The 17,308-nt window shown below is 50.9% G+C and overlaps 2 protein-coding genes across 7 annotated transcripts in view; both read right to left on the bottom strand.

Annotated features, from left to right (window-relative positions):
• The window catches only part of LOC308462339 (uncharacterized protein), a 73,681-nt gene that overhangs the window by 5,736 nt on the left and 50,637 nt on the right, over window positions 1–17,308 (bottom strand). The window lies entirely within an intron of this gene.
• Window positions 7,465–17,231, bottom strand: TRAPPC1 (trafficking protein particle complex subunit 1). Of its 6 annotated transcripts, XM_080980049.1 has the most exons (6): window positions 17,137–17,231; window positions 14,633–14,731; window positions 11,225–11,295; window positions 10,872–11,010; window positions 8,714–8,851; window positions 7,465–8,260 (listed from the first exon to the last, which is right to left on the bottom strand). In XM_080980049.1, exons 1-5 carry the CDS (start codon window positions 17,215–17,217, stop codon window positions 8,723–8,725), a joined length of 519 nt encoding a protein of 172 aa, XP_080836175.1. In that variant the 5' UTR covers window positions 17,218–17,231; the 3' UTR covers window positions 7,465–8,260; window positions 8,714–8,722. The 6 variants fall into 6 exon arrangements, with proteins under 6 accessions (XP_080836175.1, XP_080836174.1, XP_080836177.1 ...); XM_080980048.1 differs by having other exon boundaries at window positions 7,465–8,851; XM_080980051.1 differs by having other exon boundaries at window positions 7,465–8,851; window positions 17,047–17,188.

The raw sequence follows: 17,308 nt of genomic DNA, 5'->3' as shown, positions 1-17,308 counted from the left end.
ATAGAATTGGGCATCAGTCCGTGCAGACCATACCAAGCCAAAAGGACTCATGCTCCGTCTGTATAAGGTAGCTTCCTTAGCTATGATTCCTGAAGCGAAGTGGGTTATTATTGTTCTTGGCACCCGTCTATCTTGAAAGACAATGAAGTGCAGCTCTGGGGGTGAAGTCAAACCTCTGCATTAGCAGTCCTGCGCCAAGAACTAACAGTAGCAGCAGAGAAAACATGCCCCCCTCTTTATTTCAAACTTTCCTGGGCACATGAAACTAACCACAATTACCTAGAATTTCTACTTAACCCTCAAGAAAGAAGGGCATTTTCGCTGGCCAGGTTTAATTCAAATCCATCAAACCTCCTCTGGGGAAGGTTCTCAGGCAGGGTGGAAGGAGAAAGAACTTGCCCAGGTGAAGACCACCTGGTGGAAACCCTCACACACATGGTTCTTAATTGTAAACTATATGCTGATCTCCGTCAGCAATTTCTAGATCAACTCTGCATCCCCAAATGGAAACCAGAGTCGGAGGTCATACATTTTCTCTTACTGGGGAATGATCAGGAGCTCACCAAGTTAGTGGCTAAATATCTCTATTTGGTTTTTTGTTGTCGAAATACACTGCAGACGTCTGATCTCCCTGGAGACCAAGAGATGTGACGATAGACTGCTCTGCCTCCTTTCTTTTAGCAAATGTTTTGTGCCACTGGGGAGGTGGTAATTCTGTACTGATTTGTTTTGGATGTTTGTATGTGGTGCCAATAAAAGGTTTGATGATGATTAGTAGTTCTGAAGTGACCTCCTTGGGCATCAGTCTGGGCGATGTGTCTAGAGGAAAGCAAAGCAAGACATTTGGCACAAGCTTGGTTGCCGGAATTGCTGGAAGGAGGTGTAGAAAGGCACCATCCAACTGCCTTAGGAACTCCGGATTTGTGTAGGTTTTACTCCTGAGTCGTTTCTTCTGCCGAAGGCAAGGCAAGGGGGTTAAGGATCAGAGTCTTCCTTCTCCAATATGGGCTCCCTTTTCCAGGTGGACGAGCCCCATCTGCCCCTCACTTCCCTCTACAGCAGGGGTCAGCAAATTTTTTCAGCAGGGGGCCGGTCCACTGTCCCTCAGACCTTGTGGGGGGCCGGACTATATTTTTTTGGGGGGGGAAATGAACGAATTCCTATGCCCCACAAATAACCCAGAGATGGATTTTAAATAAAGGGCACATTCTACTCATGTAAAAACACCAGGCAGGCCCCACAAATAACCAAGAGATGCATTTTAAATAAAAGGACACATTCTACTCATGTAAAAACACGCTGATTCCTGGACCGTCTGCGGGCCGGATTTAGAAGGTGATTGGGCGGGATCTGGCCCCCGGGCCTCAGTTTGCCTACCCATGCTCTACAGCATGTGCAGAAACCACCTCCTTAACCATTGGACTCACTCATCTGCTCCATCTGTCAGAGCCTGCTTTCACATGCAGAGAAAGTCCCTGAGGGTTTGAGACTCGTTGGCTTCTCTCACCTGGTTTAGCCAGCCAGTCAAAGCCGTTCCATGGTGTGGCCGCAGTCGCATGCTGACAGCTTCCAGGAGCCACAGGTGAGAGTTGAGTGCAGATGTGGACCAGAGGTGGACAGGCTATCCCAGAAGGAGCAGGACATGTTCCCCACCAGAGGTTCTACCCTTCCTATAACAACCCTAACGCCCCATTATTATTATTATGTATTAAATATGAATACCACCCTCCACCCATAGATCTCAGGGCAGTTCACAACACAAACTAGATGACCTGTTTGGGTCCCTCCAATTCTACAATTCTACGATTAACGAACAGCAACATTCCCTTGGAAACATCTCCGTTTTCCATGAGCACATTCACAGAAAAAAACAATCTTCCTTAAGGACTAGGAACTTGTTTTGCAAGGACTAAAAGCAACGCTGCCACCACCGCCCTGATGCATGCTGGGGCTCAGGACGGCTGCGCATGAAAGGCACGAGGTACCCACCTGAGCCCGTGACTAGCTTGCCCCCCCCCAAAGTGCCACATACCTGTACACCATGCCGGTGCGTGTGCTCTCCAGCTCCTCAGCGCTGATCCCGGCTTCCAGAAGGTAGCTCTCGAGCCGCCGCCTCTCCATCAAACACCTGGCTGCCTCCAGCACCTGGGCGGGGGTCAGGGGCTGCCCCTCTCGCCCCATCTGGCCTCCCTGGCTGGCTTGGCTCCGCCGCCGGACGCTCTCCCCCCGCGCCCCTTTGGTCTTCTTGGGCAGCCCGTAGAGTTCGTCCACGCTGAACTTGCCCCCACCCCCGGGCCCCCGGCCCGCGGGCGCCGGGCCTCCCCGCGAAGAGCTGGCGAACATGATGCCTGGAGGGGCTTCTGCCGGGGTCGGGGGAGGCCTGGCTGAGATCCCTGCGGCACCTGCCGCACCAGAGCCGAGGACAGCGGCTTAGCCGGAGCCACGGTGCTTAATGCCCGGAGATTCCCTTCTCACTCCCTTCCCTCCCTCCCCACGGGGGAGGGAGAATGTGGGGGATTTGCTGGCCTGGCAGCTGGTGAAGCATGGCCTCTGACACCCCTCTCGCTACCCTCCCCTTTTCCTTGCCCTATGCCCCTAAATCGCCATATCCTATCCCAACAGCCCATCGCCCTGTTCAGGACCATCTCGTTTGACGCTCTTAATTCCTCCCTCGTAGATCTGATTCCCCACCAGTTGAATTTGCAGCGGCAAATCTCTCGCACGCTTCTGGCACACCAAAGAGCGGGAGCCCTGGCGGCAGCAACACTCCCGGCGTGTCTTCCTTGATGGGACACCTCCTTCTCTTTTTCTTTTCACGACACTCCTGTTTGTGGACAGCCAAGTGAGAAAGGTCACCTAACTACTGGTCAAGGGCGCCCTAGGCCCAGGAAAGCAACAGGAGGGCTCACTTGCCTTGGGATGTGTTACTGGAAGCTGGAATCTCCCTGCTGGTCAAGGAATCACAGCAAGGCGGAAAGCATGGCGCAAAATTCGTCGGAAGGGAATCCAGGCACAGCCTTGAAGCCCACCTTTGATCCTTCTCCTGTGCTAAGTGCATCGCAGGTGCCAGATTTGGTCGACGCAGGAGAGCAAGTGGGATGATAAATCCAATTTAGGCTTTATGTTCACATTACGAAATGGTTTAAAAAGAAAACTGGCTTAAGCTGCCCTTGTTGGAAATTGGCATCTGGGGAGGGAACTACCTTATTTTCTGGAAGAGAAACTACGTGCAGGAGTCAGAGCTACAAAGAAAGAATACAGTGGTACCTTGGGTTAAGTACTTAATTCGTTCCGGAGGTCCATTCTTAACCTGAAACTGTTCTTAACCTGAGGTACCGCTTTAGCTAATGGGGTCTCCTGCTGCCGCCGCGCCACTGGAGCACAATTTCTGTTCTCATCCTGAAGCAAAGTTCTTAACCTGAAGCACTATTTCTGGGTTAGCGGAGTCTGTAACCTGAAGCGTCTGTAACCTGAAGCGTATGCAACCCGAGGTACCACTGTATTAGGGAAACCTGCACACAAAAATGTGTGTTATTAGGAGAGAGTCAAACCACTAAAATGCTGTTTTTTTAAAAAAAAAAAAGAATTGCAAACAGATGGGGAAAATGAGAGAAACAGAAATTGACAATTTTGCCCACCTGCCAGGTCCTCACTGTGCCCTCAAAGGCAGCAGTTAGAAGCTACAGCTGCACTCACTTCCAAGAGTTAAAGCCCATCTGGGCCAAGCGTTGGCAGGCCCCACCGACGCCGTTCCCATTTGGGGCTTTGTAGGAATTAAACTCGGGAACTGTGCAAAATTCAAAGCTTCTCAGCACACCCAAAGCACCCTGCCTCTGGCCTAACACCACCTGGTCAGCTCACTGGGATTAGCAGAAAGCTAATGGGTATGTGTGTCAGGCACAGATAAAAAGAGAGCAAATCGGCGTGTGGCAGGGAGGGCCCAGGAGGAGGAAGGACCAACGGGTGGAGTCCTCCTGCTGAAGAAATGCTGCCAAACCCCAGCTCAATGTGGAAATCCAGATTCACCCCTGCATAAGTGCTCACTTATGGCTTATGTGTGTGGTACGGAAGCTGTACTACCCAGGACAGGATGGGGTTGTGCAGGGTTGTTAAGGCAGCAGAGAGCATTGTTGGCTGCCCACTCTCCACCTTAGAGCAGATTTATGCCACAAGGTGCCATAGGAAGGCACTGGACATAGTAAAAGATCCATCGCATCCTGGTCACTGTCTCTTCGAGCTCTTGCCGTCGGGACAGAGATACAGGACGATGAAGACAAGAACAAGCCGTCTTAAGAACAGCTTCTTCTCCAGAGCGATCTCGGCCCTGAATGGGAAGCCCGGACTTTGAAAGTCATCTAATCTCCCTTGCTGTATTATACTGTATTGATTAATTAGAGTTTTTATGGAGCAGTCAAGTAATTTTGTTGTCCCCGAAGGGGGCAATGACAATAAAGATATTATTATTATTATTATTATTATTATTATTATTATTATTATTATTTATCCTCCTTAAGGTAACAGCCCACTTAGTCCAGCTTCCTGATCTCACAGTGGCCAACCAAATGCCCAAGTCGGAAGCCCACACAAAGGAACCGAGCGCAAGAGCCCTCTCTCCTCCTGTGGCTCACAGCAACTGGTATTCAGAAGCATTTACTGCCCCCAAGTGTGGAGACCCAACATAACCATCACGTCTGGTTGCCGCCGATAGCTTTATCTGTATGAATTTGTCCGATTTCTCTTTGAAAGTCATCTGAGTTGGCGGCCATTGCTGCCTCCCGTGGGAGCGAGTTCCCCAGTTTAACTCTGCGGTACAGATAGGGACGCGGGTGGCGCTATGGGTTAAACCACAGAGCCTAGGACTTGCCGATCAGAAGGTTGGCGGTTCGAATCCCCGTGACGGGGTGAGCTCCCGTTGCTCGGTCCCTGCTCCTGCCAACCTAGCAGTTCGAAAGCACGTCAAAGTGCAAGTAGATCAATAGGTACCGCTCTGGAGGGAAGGTAAATGGCGTTTCGTGCGCTGCTCTGGTTCGCCAGAAGCGGCTTAGTCCTGCTGGCCACATGACCCGGAAGCTGTATGCCGGCTCCCTCAGCCAGTAAAGCGAGATGAGCGCCGCAACCCCAGAGTCGGTCACGACTGGACCTAATGGTCAGGGGTCCCTTTACCTTTATAGAAAGGATGACTTCCTCCTTCCTAGGGATGTTGGGAAAATTTAGACGAAAACAGAAACGGGAGTGGAAATTCGCTGATTCGCCCAGCGTCCTGAACGGAAATCAATGCAGTCTGCAAACAATATGCTGTCATGCCCCCGTCTGCACTGAAGTGAATGGGGTGGAATACTCTGATGACAACGTTCAGCACGTAATTGTGTGAATTACCTAAATTACATGATTTTGCAACAGTGAGACACGTTAATGCAGTTTTTGGGCAGAAGGTGAACGGCTGCAGAAATGCAACGGACATGGAAACCGATGCCTTTTGTCCTCCTTGCTACATCCTCCCCTCCCCCCCAGCCCCAACCGCTAAACAACCTCAACTACAACTTCTAAACCGAGACAACATGTGGAGGTTATCTGAATAAATCCTTTGCAAAGGGCTGTGGGCATCTCTTTGAAAATAGCAGGGTGAGTCAAAGGACCTGTCCAGGAAACCAGACATTCAATGGCAGAGGAAAGTTCTGCCAAGAGAGAGACTTGAGACAGCCTTCCTTCTGCCTTCACAACACAGCACCTTAAAGATATTTTTGACAGCAACTCCCATCAGCACTGCTGTATTCTGTTGGGGATTATGGGAGTTGTAATCCAAAATATCTGAAGGGTACCAGGTTGGGGAAGGGTGGTGAAAGACATCTTATTACATTTAAAAATAAAATACTGTGGTTATCTGAACAGGAACCACCAGGTTTCTATGCTCAGGCCACTGAGGATAAATGGAAGCCGCTGGTGATAACCCAGGGGGCACTGCCAAGATCCCGAGTTGTTACCTTTATAAACTAGAATCAAACCAGGGGCATCCTGATGCTTGGAGGGTCATCAATCATGCTTGCTAGTCCTGTCTTGGGGCATGCAACCTGATGAGCAGGATCCTGGAGGTGTAGTCTTCTGGGCTCTGAAAGCAGGGAGATTTAAGACTTCACTTAGAGCAGGACTTCCATTGTGACTTCCAGGTTTTATTTTAGGCAGGCTCATTTGAAAAAGGTAGATGGGGTCAGCTGTTCCAGGAGATGGCAGTCTCAGGAGGAGGAGGAGGAAAACTTGGGCCCGGCTCTATAGAATACAGGGCTGAATCCAGCTTGCGTTTTTCGATTCTCAGACATGCCGCTCCCCTCTCCTCACTACCTGCTTGTCCTTGTTGTCCTGAGGGATTAAGCGAAGATAATCCCCGCCAGACACTAAAGCCCAGCACGGAGGATGGGCGCTCTGCTCTGCCTTTTAGCAGCAGGAGATACCTGGCAGCTGACCTGCCCTTGTTTCTTTGCTGAGACGCTTCCGACATTCAGGGGTCCTGGGTGCGAGCTGGGACAGCAGGGGACACCCATCACCATCTGCATGCGCACAGCAAATGTGCACAATCCTGGTCCCCATAGGACACCTTTGTGATTTATGTGCCTGTACTAGATTCAAGGGACACAGGTGGCGCTGTGGGTTAAACCACAGAGCCTAGGGCTTGCCGATCAGAAGGTCAGCGGTTCGAATCCCCGCGACGGGGTGAGCTCCCGTTGCTCGGTCCCTGCTCCTGCCCTCCTAGCAGTTCGAAAGCATGCCAAAAAGTCCAAGTAGATAAATAGGTACCACTCTGGCGGGAAGGTAAACGGCATTTCCGTGCACTGCTCTGGTTCGCCAGAAGCGGCTTAGTCCTTCTGGCCACATGACCCGGAAGCTGTACGCCGGCTCCCTCGGCCAGTAAAGCGAGATGAGCGCCGCAACCCCAGAGTCGGCCACGACTGGACCTAACGGTCAGGGGTCCCTTTACCTTTACAAGATTCAAGAGGCATCTTGTTTTGGCAACCTTTGTAAGCTGCTTTGAAAAGCAGGGTGTAAGTATTCTAAAGAAATATAAATAAGCCTCCTCTTTGGGAGGGAGGGCACGAGAGAGGTTATCATAAGAAGAGGATCAGGCCACTGGACCACCTAGCCCACTGTCATGGGTTACGCTCCTGAATGCCAGCCGCAGGGTGCCACAGGAGGGGAGAGGGCTCTTGCTTGTGGGTTTCCCACTGACATCTGTGTGGCCGGACTAGATGGGCCACTGGTCTGATCCAGCAGCTTCTTCTTATGTCATGCTTCAAAAATGTCATTTTGTCAGCCCTTGAATGCAAGTCCAAGCCGTCCACCAAGTGACCTTGAGGGGCATTTAATTGGATGCATCTCCAGGCTAAGGTTTTATACCATTTAACGGACCGAGATCACCAGCACAGCAATATGAAACCTTTCAAAGCATGCAAAATTGATCATGACAAGAGAGAACAAGAGACATAATTTTTTAAATCAGCTCGCATTTAAAGAAGTGGGAAACAAGCTTGAATCACACACAGAACTCCCAGAGCTTAAAACGCTCAGAATGAACAACAGAGAATAAGGGATGGGCACAACTGGCCGTGGCCTTTCAAGGGGGGTGGGGGGGGGGTGAAGCAAGACGGTGGTTAACCCAGGCACTTAATTTCTGGCCTGGAGGTGTATCTGCCGATGCTTTCGCTTTGTTTCCCTTCTCTGAACATCGAAGCCCGAGGAGGTAAAAAGCCCCGTGTGACGCAAGAACTTGAGGCCAACGATTTAACGAGCCGGTTAGTCCAATTTGAAGAAGAGCTGCTGCCTCGCTGGCCTTCGGCATCTCGTTTGCAGGGCGACGAAGAAGCTGAGACTCTCATCTTGACATAGGGGTTTTTGTGGAGGTGGCCCAGCAGCCATTGCAAACATAACACAGTCTGGGGGGCAATGGCAACCGAGTTAACCAGCAAATCCCAGAGAGTCCTAGAGAAGGCTGAGGGTGATCAAAGCAACTTCTGATCTTCAAGGTGGCATTTTGTTTAATTCACGAAAGGTGGACCCAGCAAAAAAAAAAAGAATACAGTACAGCTCTCTTCTCGACCTGTGTTGCTCGTCGACCTTTCCTGGTGGCGGAAACGTGAAGTTGGATTGCTGGCCCGTCTTTTCGCGAGATGTGTTTGGGAAGGACGTGCCGCTGCATCTTCCGCTGCGTCCAAGCAGCACCCCCCTAGCCCCGGGGCACTTGATGTCATGCCCAGGCTGGGAGAGCGCTGGACTGGAAAAGCAGGAGAAGAGACTGGCTATAAATAGGAGCTTGGGGGGCGGAGGGGGAAGAAAGGGATGAGGCAAAGCTCTATAAATAGAAAGGAAGAGGCCTGGGCTGGCAAAGGACTGTGTGTCACGGTCAGGAGGGGAAGGAAGAGGGGCTCCTGGGGTCCCAACCAAAGGGGAATACGCAATGGGAGAAAAGATGGAGCCGTGGGTCAAGGGGCGGTGGAGGGAACGGAGGAAAGCACTGCGGAGAAAGCCGCTGTCCAAAAGGTATCCAAGCTCAGAGCTCTGGTTTGGGCCACAAGTCCGTTATGGCTGAAGTGCAGGGAATGACTGTTGTTTTGATGATGGCACACCCAGCAGAGAAAGTGCCAAGCTCCCTGCCAGACACTACTCCATGTGCATCGTGGGAACTGTAGTATTTACAGCAATGGAACGGGAAAAGGCAAACACCCACCCGCACCACTTAGCCTGCCCGAGCTGAGAAGAAGGGCAGCCCACGGATGAAGCTGTCCAGCTTGCTCCGAAAGAGCTCGCTCTGGATGTTCTCGTTCAAGCTGCACAGAGGGTTTTTGACCACATACTCCACGTAGATCTAGGGAGGAGAGGGAAGAAGCTGGTTGAAAGGAGAATCACGAGGTCGGTGAGATGAGAATACCCCTCCTCCCCCTCTGGACCCCAACTGAAACAGCTTCAGGGAAATGAAAACCAAACATTGGGAGACCTGCCGCTCCAAAAAAGATTTCTATTTTGACTAACCCCAGTGACTGATGATTCGTTCTTATTTTGGGATCATTCGCACTTCTCTCAGGACAGCAGTAGATACCCTAAGAGCACCGTTCTCCCTGCTGCCAACACAGAAGTGGGAAATAAAGGACTCCTGTCCGCTTTGGCATGGTGGCAACCACTGAGTCAAAGCAACTGCTGGACAAGGAAGGGGGCAAATGCACTGGAGGAGATGAATGAAAGGCCCAGAGGAAGCAGGAGCCTGGGCTCCCTTCTGAAAGGCTGCACCCCTAAACCCTAATTTGGTGGTCTCTCAAAATCAGGTAACTGCTGTTTAACAAAATATACAGAGCTTTGGCCTGACCAGTTGATCTATTTCACCTGCTGCTACCTCTCTCTCTCTCTCTCTCTCTCTCTCTCATTTTTTACTCAATTTACCCATAAAATATAAAAAGTGCACCAACAGAAAAAAATCAGTACTGGGGAAAAATAATAAATTTTAAATACTGCATTCATAATCACTATACAGTCATATCTTGGAAGTCGAACAGAATCCATTCCAGAAGTCCGTTCGAATTCCAAAATGTTCAGAAACCAAAGCGTGGCTTCTGATTGGCTGCAGGAAGCTCCTTCAGCCAATCGGAAGCTGCGGAAGCCCTGGCGGACATCGGCTTCCAAAAGAACGTTAAAAAACCGGAACACTCACTTCCGGGTTTTGATCGTTTGGGAGCCAAGGTGTTTGAGATCCAAGGTATGACTGTACATAAACCACTCCCCGCCCCCCCGCCATTCTGATAACATGCCCATAGTTAACAGAAATTACCCATGGTTAACTTCTAGTGCTATTAAGCAAGGGCCTGAAAACATAACAAAACCTTCCCCAGCCTGGCGCCCTCCAGGCAGTTTGAACCTGGGGGGTGGGGGTGGGAGTTGCAGCCCCAAATATCAGGAAGGCAACAGGCTGGTGAGGGCCAAATCAGACCCTCTTTAGAAACCAGCTTTCCCAGCCTGGGTCCTCTGACATTCTTGGACTAGAAGTCCCATCATACCTGGCCATGCTGAATGATGGGAGTTGTAGTCCAACAGCATCTAGAGACCCAAGGTTGAGGATGGCTGCTGTAGGACACACCCTCCTGGTGGCCTCCAGCTGTTGCTGGACTCCCAGCCTCCATCAACCCCAACCAGCGCAACCGAGGGTCAGTGAAAGTGATGGTGGGCATTGCAGGACAACATCTGGAAGGTGCCAGATTGGAGGCGGCTGGGGGAATAACCCCTCTAGGACCTGCGCCTGCTACGGCCTCGGTTCAGTATACCTGAAGGAGTGTCTCCACCTCCATTGTCCAGCCCGGACACTGAGGTCCAGCACCAAGGACCTTCTGGTGGTTCCCTCGCTGCGAGAAGCCAAGTTACAGGGAACCGGGCAGTGGGCCTTCTTGGTAGTGGCGCCCGCCGTGTGGAACGCCCTCCCACCAGATGTCAAAGAGAAAAATAACTACCAAACTTTTAGAAGACATCTAAAGGCAGCCCTGTTTAGAGAAGCTTTTAATGTTTAATAGGTTACTGTATTTTAGTGTTTTGTTGGAAGCCGCCCAGAGTGGCTGGGGGGGACCCAGCCAGATGGGCAGGGTATAAATAATAAATTTATTATTATTATTATTATTATTATTATTATTATTATTATTATGCCTTTGCTTATGCGAACATAGCTTTGGTGTTTACGCAGAACCATTTAGCAAATGATTGGCGGTTGCAGCGGGTGCCATGTGAATACTCCTCTTCCTTCACTGCAGAGTCGTTTGGAGGGCATCTGTACACAGGAGAGCCATCCTAGGGATTATCATGGGATGGGGAGCAGGAGAGGAGGCGGCACCCCCCCACTTCCGACTCACATAGCTGTAGATCTGATGCAGGACATCTCGGATGTTGCCCACCCCTAAGTCTGTGTTCATCACCACCTTGAGTCCCGTGGGCGTCTCATAGTAGTGCAGCTTGTACTTGCTGGTCTGGAAGGAGAGGAAGCCGTCTTTCCTGGGGTGCAAGGAATTAAGGAGAACTGGAGGAAGGAGACGTCAGGCAAAGGCAGCTGGCTAAGCCCCCTCCCTCCCAAACAAGTTTTACTCCTTAAGTAGATAGTGCTGCTTTCCCCTCCTCCGTGTGAATGAAAAAGCTTCAGTCAGGCTGCCTCTGTCAAAAAACCGCAAGAGTGATACTTTTGAGGCTGTTGTTTAAGCAGAAAGGATACATGTCCACAGGGCTCATCTTGCTAACGAAGGAGCGGATGGAGAAGAGCATGCCATACATCAGCTTGAACTCCTGCAGGGAGGGAGAGAAAGAGAGAGAGAGAGAGAGAGAGAAAAAAAATGAATGTGTTCACAGGGAGAATGGGGTGAGATTCCATGGCAAGGATGAAGAACTCCGTCATGCTCATTTGCTCTGCTCTGGCGCCAGCCCCTGTGGCTAACCGTACAAGGACATTCATGGCACAGAAACCACAGACAAAGCCAATGGGACCCTTAAGAGATACCGTATTTTTCGCTCTATAGGACGCACTTTTCCCCCTCCAAAAATGAAGGGGAAATGTGTGTGGGCCCAAGGAGCGAATGCAGGCTTTCGCTGAAGCCTGGAGAGCGAGAGGGGTCAGTGCGCACCGACCCCTCTCGCTCTCCAGGCTTCAGGAAGCTATCCGCAAGCCTTCGGAGCGCGGCGGGAGTTCCCGCTGGGCTCCCAAGGCTTGCGGATAGCAGCCTGCAGCCCGAACCCCGAGGAGCGCAGCACTGCATGCCCCGGGCTTCGGGCAGATATCCGCAAGCCTTCGGAGCCCGGCAGGAGTTCCCGCTGGGCTCAGAAGGCTTGCAGATAGCAGCAAGCTCCGGAAGCGAAGACGAGGTTGCGCGCAACCTCGCCCCCGCTCCCGGACCCGTTCTGGAGGCTGGGGTTGGGGGATTTTTTTCTTTATTCCCCCCCAAAAAAACTAGGTGCGCCCTATGGTCCGGTGCGCCCTATAGAGCGAAAAATGCGGTAATCAATGCAACTGATAGACATTAGGGTACGATATGTTACAGCAACAGAAGTGCCTAGGAAAGTTAACCCATAACATGTGCAAAGCATACTTGCATCATAGCCAAAAATAACTCACTAAAAAAACCCAAAATACAAAATATTCCTTCTGAAGCTGAATCTAAGAATATACTGTAGAGATGACTGCTTCACAAAACCCAACTTTACTAGGAGGAATTTCTAATGGTTGGCTACTGTATGTAACCCTCTGGCCTCTTGAGCGCCTCTTCAAGAAAAAAACCTCTTATCTGATGTGAATCACCCAAAGTCACATAACCAGCAGAACTTCCCCAAATGGAGCTTGCTGTTCCCCTGGAAGCTTCAACACCGGAATTCCCCAAATTAGAAAGTGGCTGCTGCTAAAGGCTGCTAAACTCATAGTATCATTCAAGCTAGGAAGCTTTTGAACTTTTCTTTTTACTCACACCCTTCCCTCTCCCTGCCCCACGCACGTAAACACCACCACAATTTCATGTTTCCCCAGAGAGAGCTTGTGTTTTGCATCACGGATTAGTACAGGAGGTGGAAGTGTGATGTTGCTGCACAATCCCCTTCCACGGAAGACTTACACTTTACACTTGTTAACGGAAAAATCCGAGGGCTCCCTTGGACAAAAACAAAGACACCAACCAGGATAACTTGGAGCAAAACAGCAGCCTGTAGGCTTGGCCTTTATTGATCTGTTGCAACAGGGTGCTCCCCTCACTTGCAGGAGAGAGGAAGGACACAGAAAAAATGGTGTGCAAGGTCTTATAAAGACTTTTGAAATTCCCATCCTATAGATCAAGACCACCCCCAGAAACATCATACATACATCACAGAAAGGAGGGGTTGAGGGAGGAGTTGTGGTGGTAACCTGAGTGTTCTGTCGCCTGGCTGGTTCCCCCTTTCCCCCTCCCCATGAGTACTTTCCAGGTGACAGAGGGGAGTTTGCAGTTTCCTGCCCCCGGAGGGAAGAGCTGATTATTGTCCTTTGTTCCAGTCCGTGCTGAATCCACTCCCATATGCAAGTTCTTTGTGATCTTGATGGTCTTCTGTCTAGGACCATCAGGGTTGGCATAGCAACTGGGCAGGGCTCCTGTGGATGTGCTGGTATGCTGAAGGGATTATGGCTGCCCCGTATCAAACCTTCCCCATTTTGTAGTCCTTCCTTCATGGAGTAAAATAAAAGTGGAACAGTGCAAATCCGATGTATGGTTGATTTTCTATGAATTTATAACAGAAGCGTAGCGTATGTAGTGTGTGAGTGTGAGTGTGTGTGAAGTTTGTACAAACTGAATGATTGGGGGGGGGGTTCCTACTACACACTTCAGGGTCCCTGCCACGCTCATGGTGCTAAATGTATCTTAGAACAGGTTTGCAAAGTTGCATAAAAGGAAAACATCCTCACATTTCCCCTTCTCCTCTGCTGAATGGGTATTGTCACTTCTCGCAATGAGGGAACCGCCAGAAGGCCCTCGGCGCTGGATCTCGGTGTCCAGGCTGAACGATGGGGGTGGAGACGCTCCTTCAGGCATACAGGACCGAGGCCGTTTAGGGCTTTAAAGATCCCAGTAAGAGACTGGTGCAGTGCATAGTTAAACTATGGAACTCACTCCCACAGGAGGCAGTGATGGCCACCAACCAAGAGATGGTTTAAAAAGAGGATTAGACAAACTCTTGGAGGAGAAGGGCTATCAACTGACTCTAGCCATGATGCCTATTGTCTGCCTCCATGGTCAGAGGCAGCAATGCTTCTGAATACCATTTGCTGGACGCAGCAGGAGGGGAGAGGGCTCTTGTGCTTGGATCCTGTTTGTGAGTTTCCCACTGAAACATCTGATTGGCCATTGTGAGAACAGGATAGGTAACTGGCCTGATCCAGCAGGGCTCTTCCTATAGTTATAAGTAAAAAAATGCTCCCTTTCCCTTATGGGGTATTACGGAGCCCATATAGAGTCCTTAAGTGGGTTCCCTATCGGTAGGAGAAAAACACAGAGGCCAACCAGAGTATATTGAGAAGCAAAGTGGCTAGTAAGCCTGATCTTTATTCAAGGAACTGTTGCAACAGGGCCCCCACTCACCACATGCAGGAGGGAGGAGAACCCTGAACAATGGTGCGCAAGCCCTTGTATGGACTGTTGAAATTGCCCACCCTGTAGCCCAAGACCACCCCCCCAAAGCATTATACATACATCACAGGAGGAGGCGGTCTACAGCAGAAATCCTGCCTGCCAGGATACCTGATAATGGTCATTGACTGCAGTGGAAGACTGGTTATTCTTTTGTAATGGTTAATACTTTAGTTCCTGGATCCAGGTCGCTGGAGCACCCTATTCATACACAAATGCACCCTTAAGTCAGGATTTGCAAGCAAAAAGACTTTCCCCATTTGCCTCCCTTACTGCAGAGGAATATTTGAGGTCATTGGGAGAGTCAAAATGGCTTCAGGATTGCTCTCCGATACTATTTCAGACATATCGTATATTTAGATATGTGTGCATTTATGAATATTTACTCTGTATTTGAGACCTTAAAATTCTTATAACACTATGTCCTTAGCAGGCTTAAGCCTTGGCCTCCTGCTCTGCATATCTCAAGCCTCAAGTCTCACCTCGTCTTTAGAAATGCCAGCTTGCTTCTTCCGGTTCCACTCACTGTAGTGCAGGCAGATTCCATTGCGGTCGAATATGTACAAATTATGCACCGTCATCTGCAAGGAAAGTGAGGAATCCATCATGCACACCTGACATGGATACAGAGATCCCACCCACCACCAGGTCCAATTGCTTGTGGAGGCATTTAGTGGGGTCAAGAAAGGTGTGTCCCCCACCCATGACTTCCTTTTGGAGCACCAAAAAGAGAGGTGTGGCTCTTGCCAGGAGTGTTGCCAGCAATGTTGGCTTCCCAGAAAATTTCCTATGCAACTTAGGGTTAATTGCACAGGTTAATGTGTGTGTGTGTGTGTGTGTGTGTAGAAAAAAACTGTTTGCCCCAGAAAATTTTCTGATGCCCTGTAGAGTGATCTGTGAATGTTTATTTTTCTTGTATTTAGTAAACATTTGAATCAGCCAAGGCTTACCTAATATTTACTTGCAAGTGGCACCCATTCACCATTACGAACAAACCTATGAAAAAAATGGGGGGGGGGTACAAGGCAGTGGGGGGAATCCAGCCCACATCTTTGGGTTGCTGCCAGGGCAGAGGTAGGTTGGCAGGCTTGAGAAAGTCCCCTCCACCTCCACTGCCCTAGTGAAGCTGGGCTCGCTGGCATGAGCCACCTGATACACTCTGGCAGCAGTGAAACTTGATTTTTTGCAGATTTCTTCAGTGGGGGAGTGTTAAAAAGATGCTTTTGGGTGTGAGGCATTTGAACCAGCTATTATTTTTGTGACTGGACAACATTGATCTTGGTAAGTCTATGTTTGATGAAGAAGCACATAAACTGCTTTCAGAAAACATTAATTTTAATTTTCCCTTCTGAAAATGTTAGGCAGTGCTAAACAACAATAACAATATAAGTGCTTGGCAATCATTTTGAATGATTTCTATGCAATTTACACACTTTTTACTTACCCAGCAAAACTAAATTGTATCACTTTAACCAAAATCTCTTTTGAATTCCCAAGTCATGTTACATCCGTTTAGCACCCCTCACTTTTGGAATTCGAAAGTAGAGAAGTTAAACGCGCCCTGCTCCCCTCAACGCTCACTGTGGGGACGGATACGGGGTGGGTGGGCAGCGGGGACATTGCCCGGTCAGCCTCCGATTCCTATCAGGCAGTGAGGCCGAGGACCAAGAGGAGCAGCCCAGCCAGCCCTGGAGCTCTACCCACAGTCTCCCCCACCAGCGCTGGGCTGGTCCTGCCCTTGGTGGGGAAGGTCCGGGTGGTCGCCGTTTTGGCCCCTCAGCGGGCTCCCCGTATTGAAGACCCTCGGGGCCTACAGCCCCCGCCCCCATCCCTCATTACCGGAGTCTCACCTTCGTCTCTATGGCAACCCCCGCCCTGCTCGGCAGCTTCCGAATCCTCTTATACTTCCGGGAGGAGCGAGAGCGCGCGGTAGAGCATGTGCGCGCGCTGATTGGTCGGCCGCTCGGCGCGTGCGTGTTCTTCTCACCGCGCTTCCGCCCGCCCGCCCGCGTCTCGTTCGGCGGCTCGCGCACGCGCGTTTTCTCTTTCCCCGCCCCCCGCGCTCTTGCCCTCAAGCAAAATGGCGGCGGCGGCCTCCCCGCTCTCCCTGCCAAGGTGGTTGCCAGGAGTTGCGTAGGCCTAAGCTAAATGAAAACCAAGCGTTGGTTGGTTTGGGTTTTGTATTTTTTGTGTGTGTGCTATTTTTGAGGGCGGGCGGCGCGGCCTAGAGGTGGGCGAGCGCGGGACGGAAGGGGCGCGAAGGCGTTTAAAACGGCGGGAAAGAACCGGGGGGCCCGCGGGGGGGGGGAGGTGTGTGAGAGAGAATTAGGATTTACCTCAACGTCTTTTGGGAGAGGGGAGCGCAGTGTGGGCGGGGCCTGTGGCAGGTGCGAGGCGGGGGACAGGTGTGGGCGGGGCCAGAGGATTGTGGGTGGAGCTCCAGGGGGATTTGGGGGTGGGAGTTGTAGGAGGGGGCCTGCCATTAAAACTGAGGTGGGGGCGCTTAAAGGGGAAGAGAGTGTGTGATGTGGGGGGAGGCATGCTTGGGATTGTTTTCAGTTTTCAGAAAGTGAGTGTGGAGCTTTAAGGGGCAAGAAGTGGGATCCCTCTAGGGCAGGAGTGTGGGGCTGGCAGAGCAGGACCCTCCAGATGTTGCTGGACTACAGATCCCATTGCCCCTGGGCACTGGCTGTAGCTGATGGGACTTATAGTCCAGCAGCATGTGTGGGGGGGGGGAGGCCCACCCAGGTTCCCTGGATCAATAGAGCTTTAACCAAGTAGGAGTTGAGCCATGTGCCCATCAGGAAATGGGGACTAATGCCACCATACAGGGCAAAGGCTAGCAGTGGCGCAGGGCAGGGCTTTTCTTTAGCTGGAATCCGACCCTTGATGTCACCTGTGTTCTTCCCGTTGTCCTTCTGTAAGCTCATTCTATGCCCCTAACGGGTATCGTTTTCTCTTCAGGGTACCAGCTGGGAAGCATCACCTGCTCAGTCCTGTTCCTGCAGCCCCAGGCGAGGCCTCTCCTTCCAGCATCTCCTTGCCGGCACTCCGGACGGGCCAGCATGTCTGAAAGCACCTTCCATCTGTCGGAGTCCTGTTGTCACGGGACACTCCGCATTATGACAGGGGCTCTGGGCTTCTGAGCACAGAACTCC

This window comes from Podarcis pityusensis, assembly GCF_964106645.2.
Source record: "Podarcis pityusensis genome assembly, chromosome: 13".
NCBI classification, from domain to species: domain Eukaryota; kingdom Metazoa; phylum Chordata; class Lepidosauria; order Squamata; family Lacertidae; genus Podarcis; species Podarcis pityusensis.
This window is presented reverse-complemented; position numbering and strand designations above follow the sequence as displayed.

Excerpts from the sequence above, each read along its gene's own strand:
- TRAPPC1 (XM_080980048.1), bottom strand. The coding sequence starts at position 17,217 with ATGCTGGCCCGTCCGGAGTGCCGGCAAGGAGATGCTGGAAGGAGAGGC. Across the intron at positions 11,011-11,224 it reads AAGATGAGCCCTGTGGACAT|GAAAGACGGCTTCCTCTCCT; the intron begins GTATCCTTTCTG and ends CTTGCACCCCAG. Across the intron at positions 8,852-10,871 it reads TGCATCAGATCTACAGCTAT|ATCTACGTGGAGTATGTGGT; the intron begins GTGAGTCGGAAG and ends TCTCCTCCCTAG.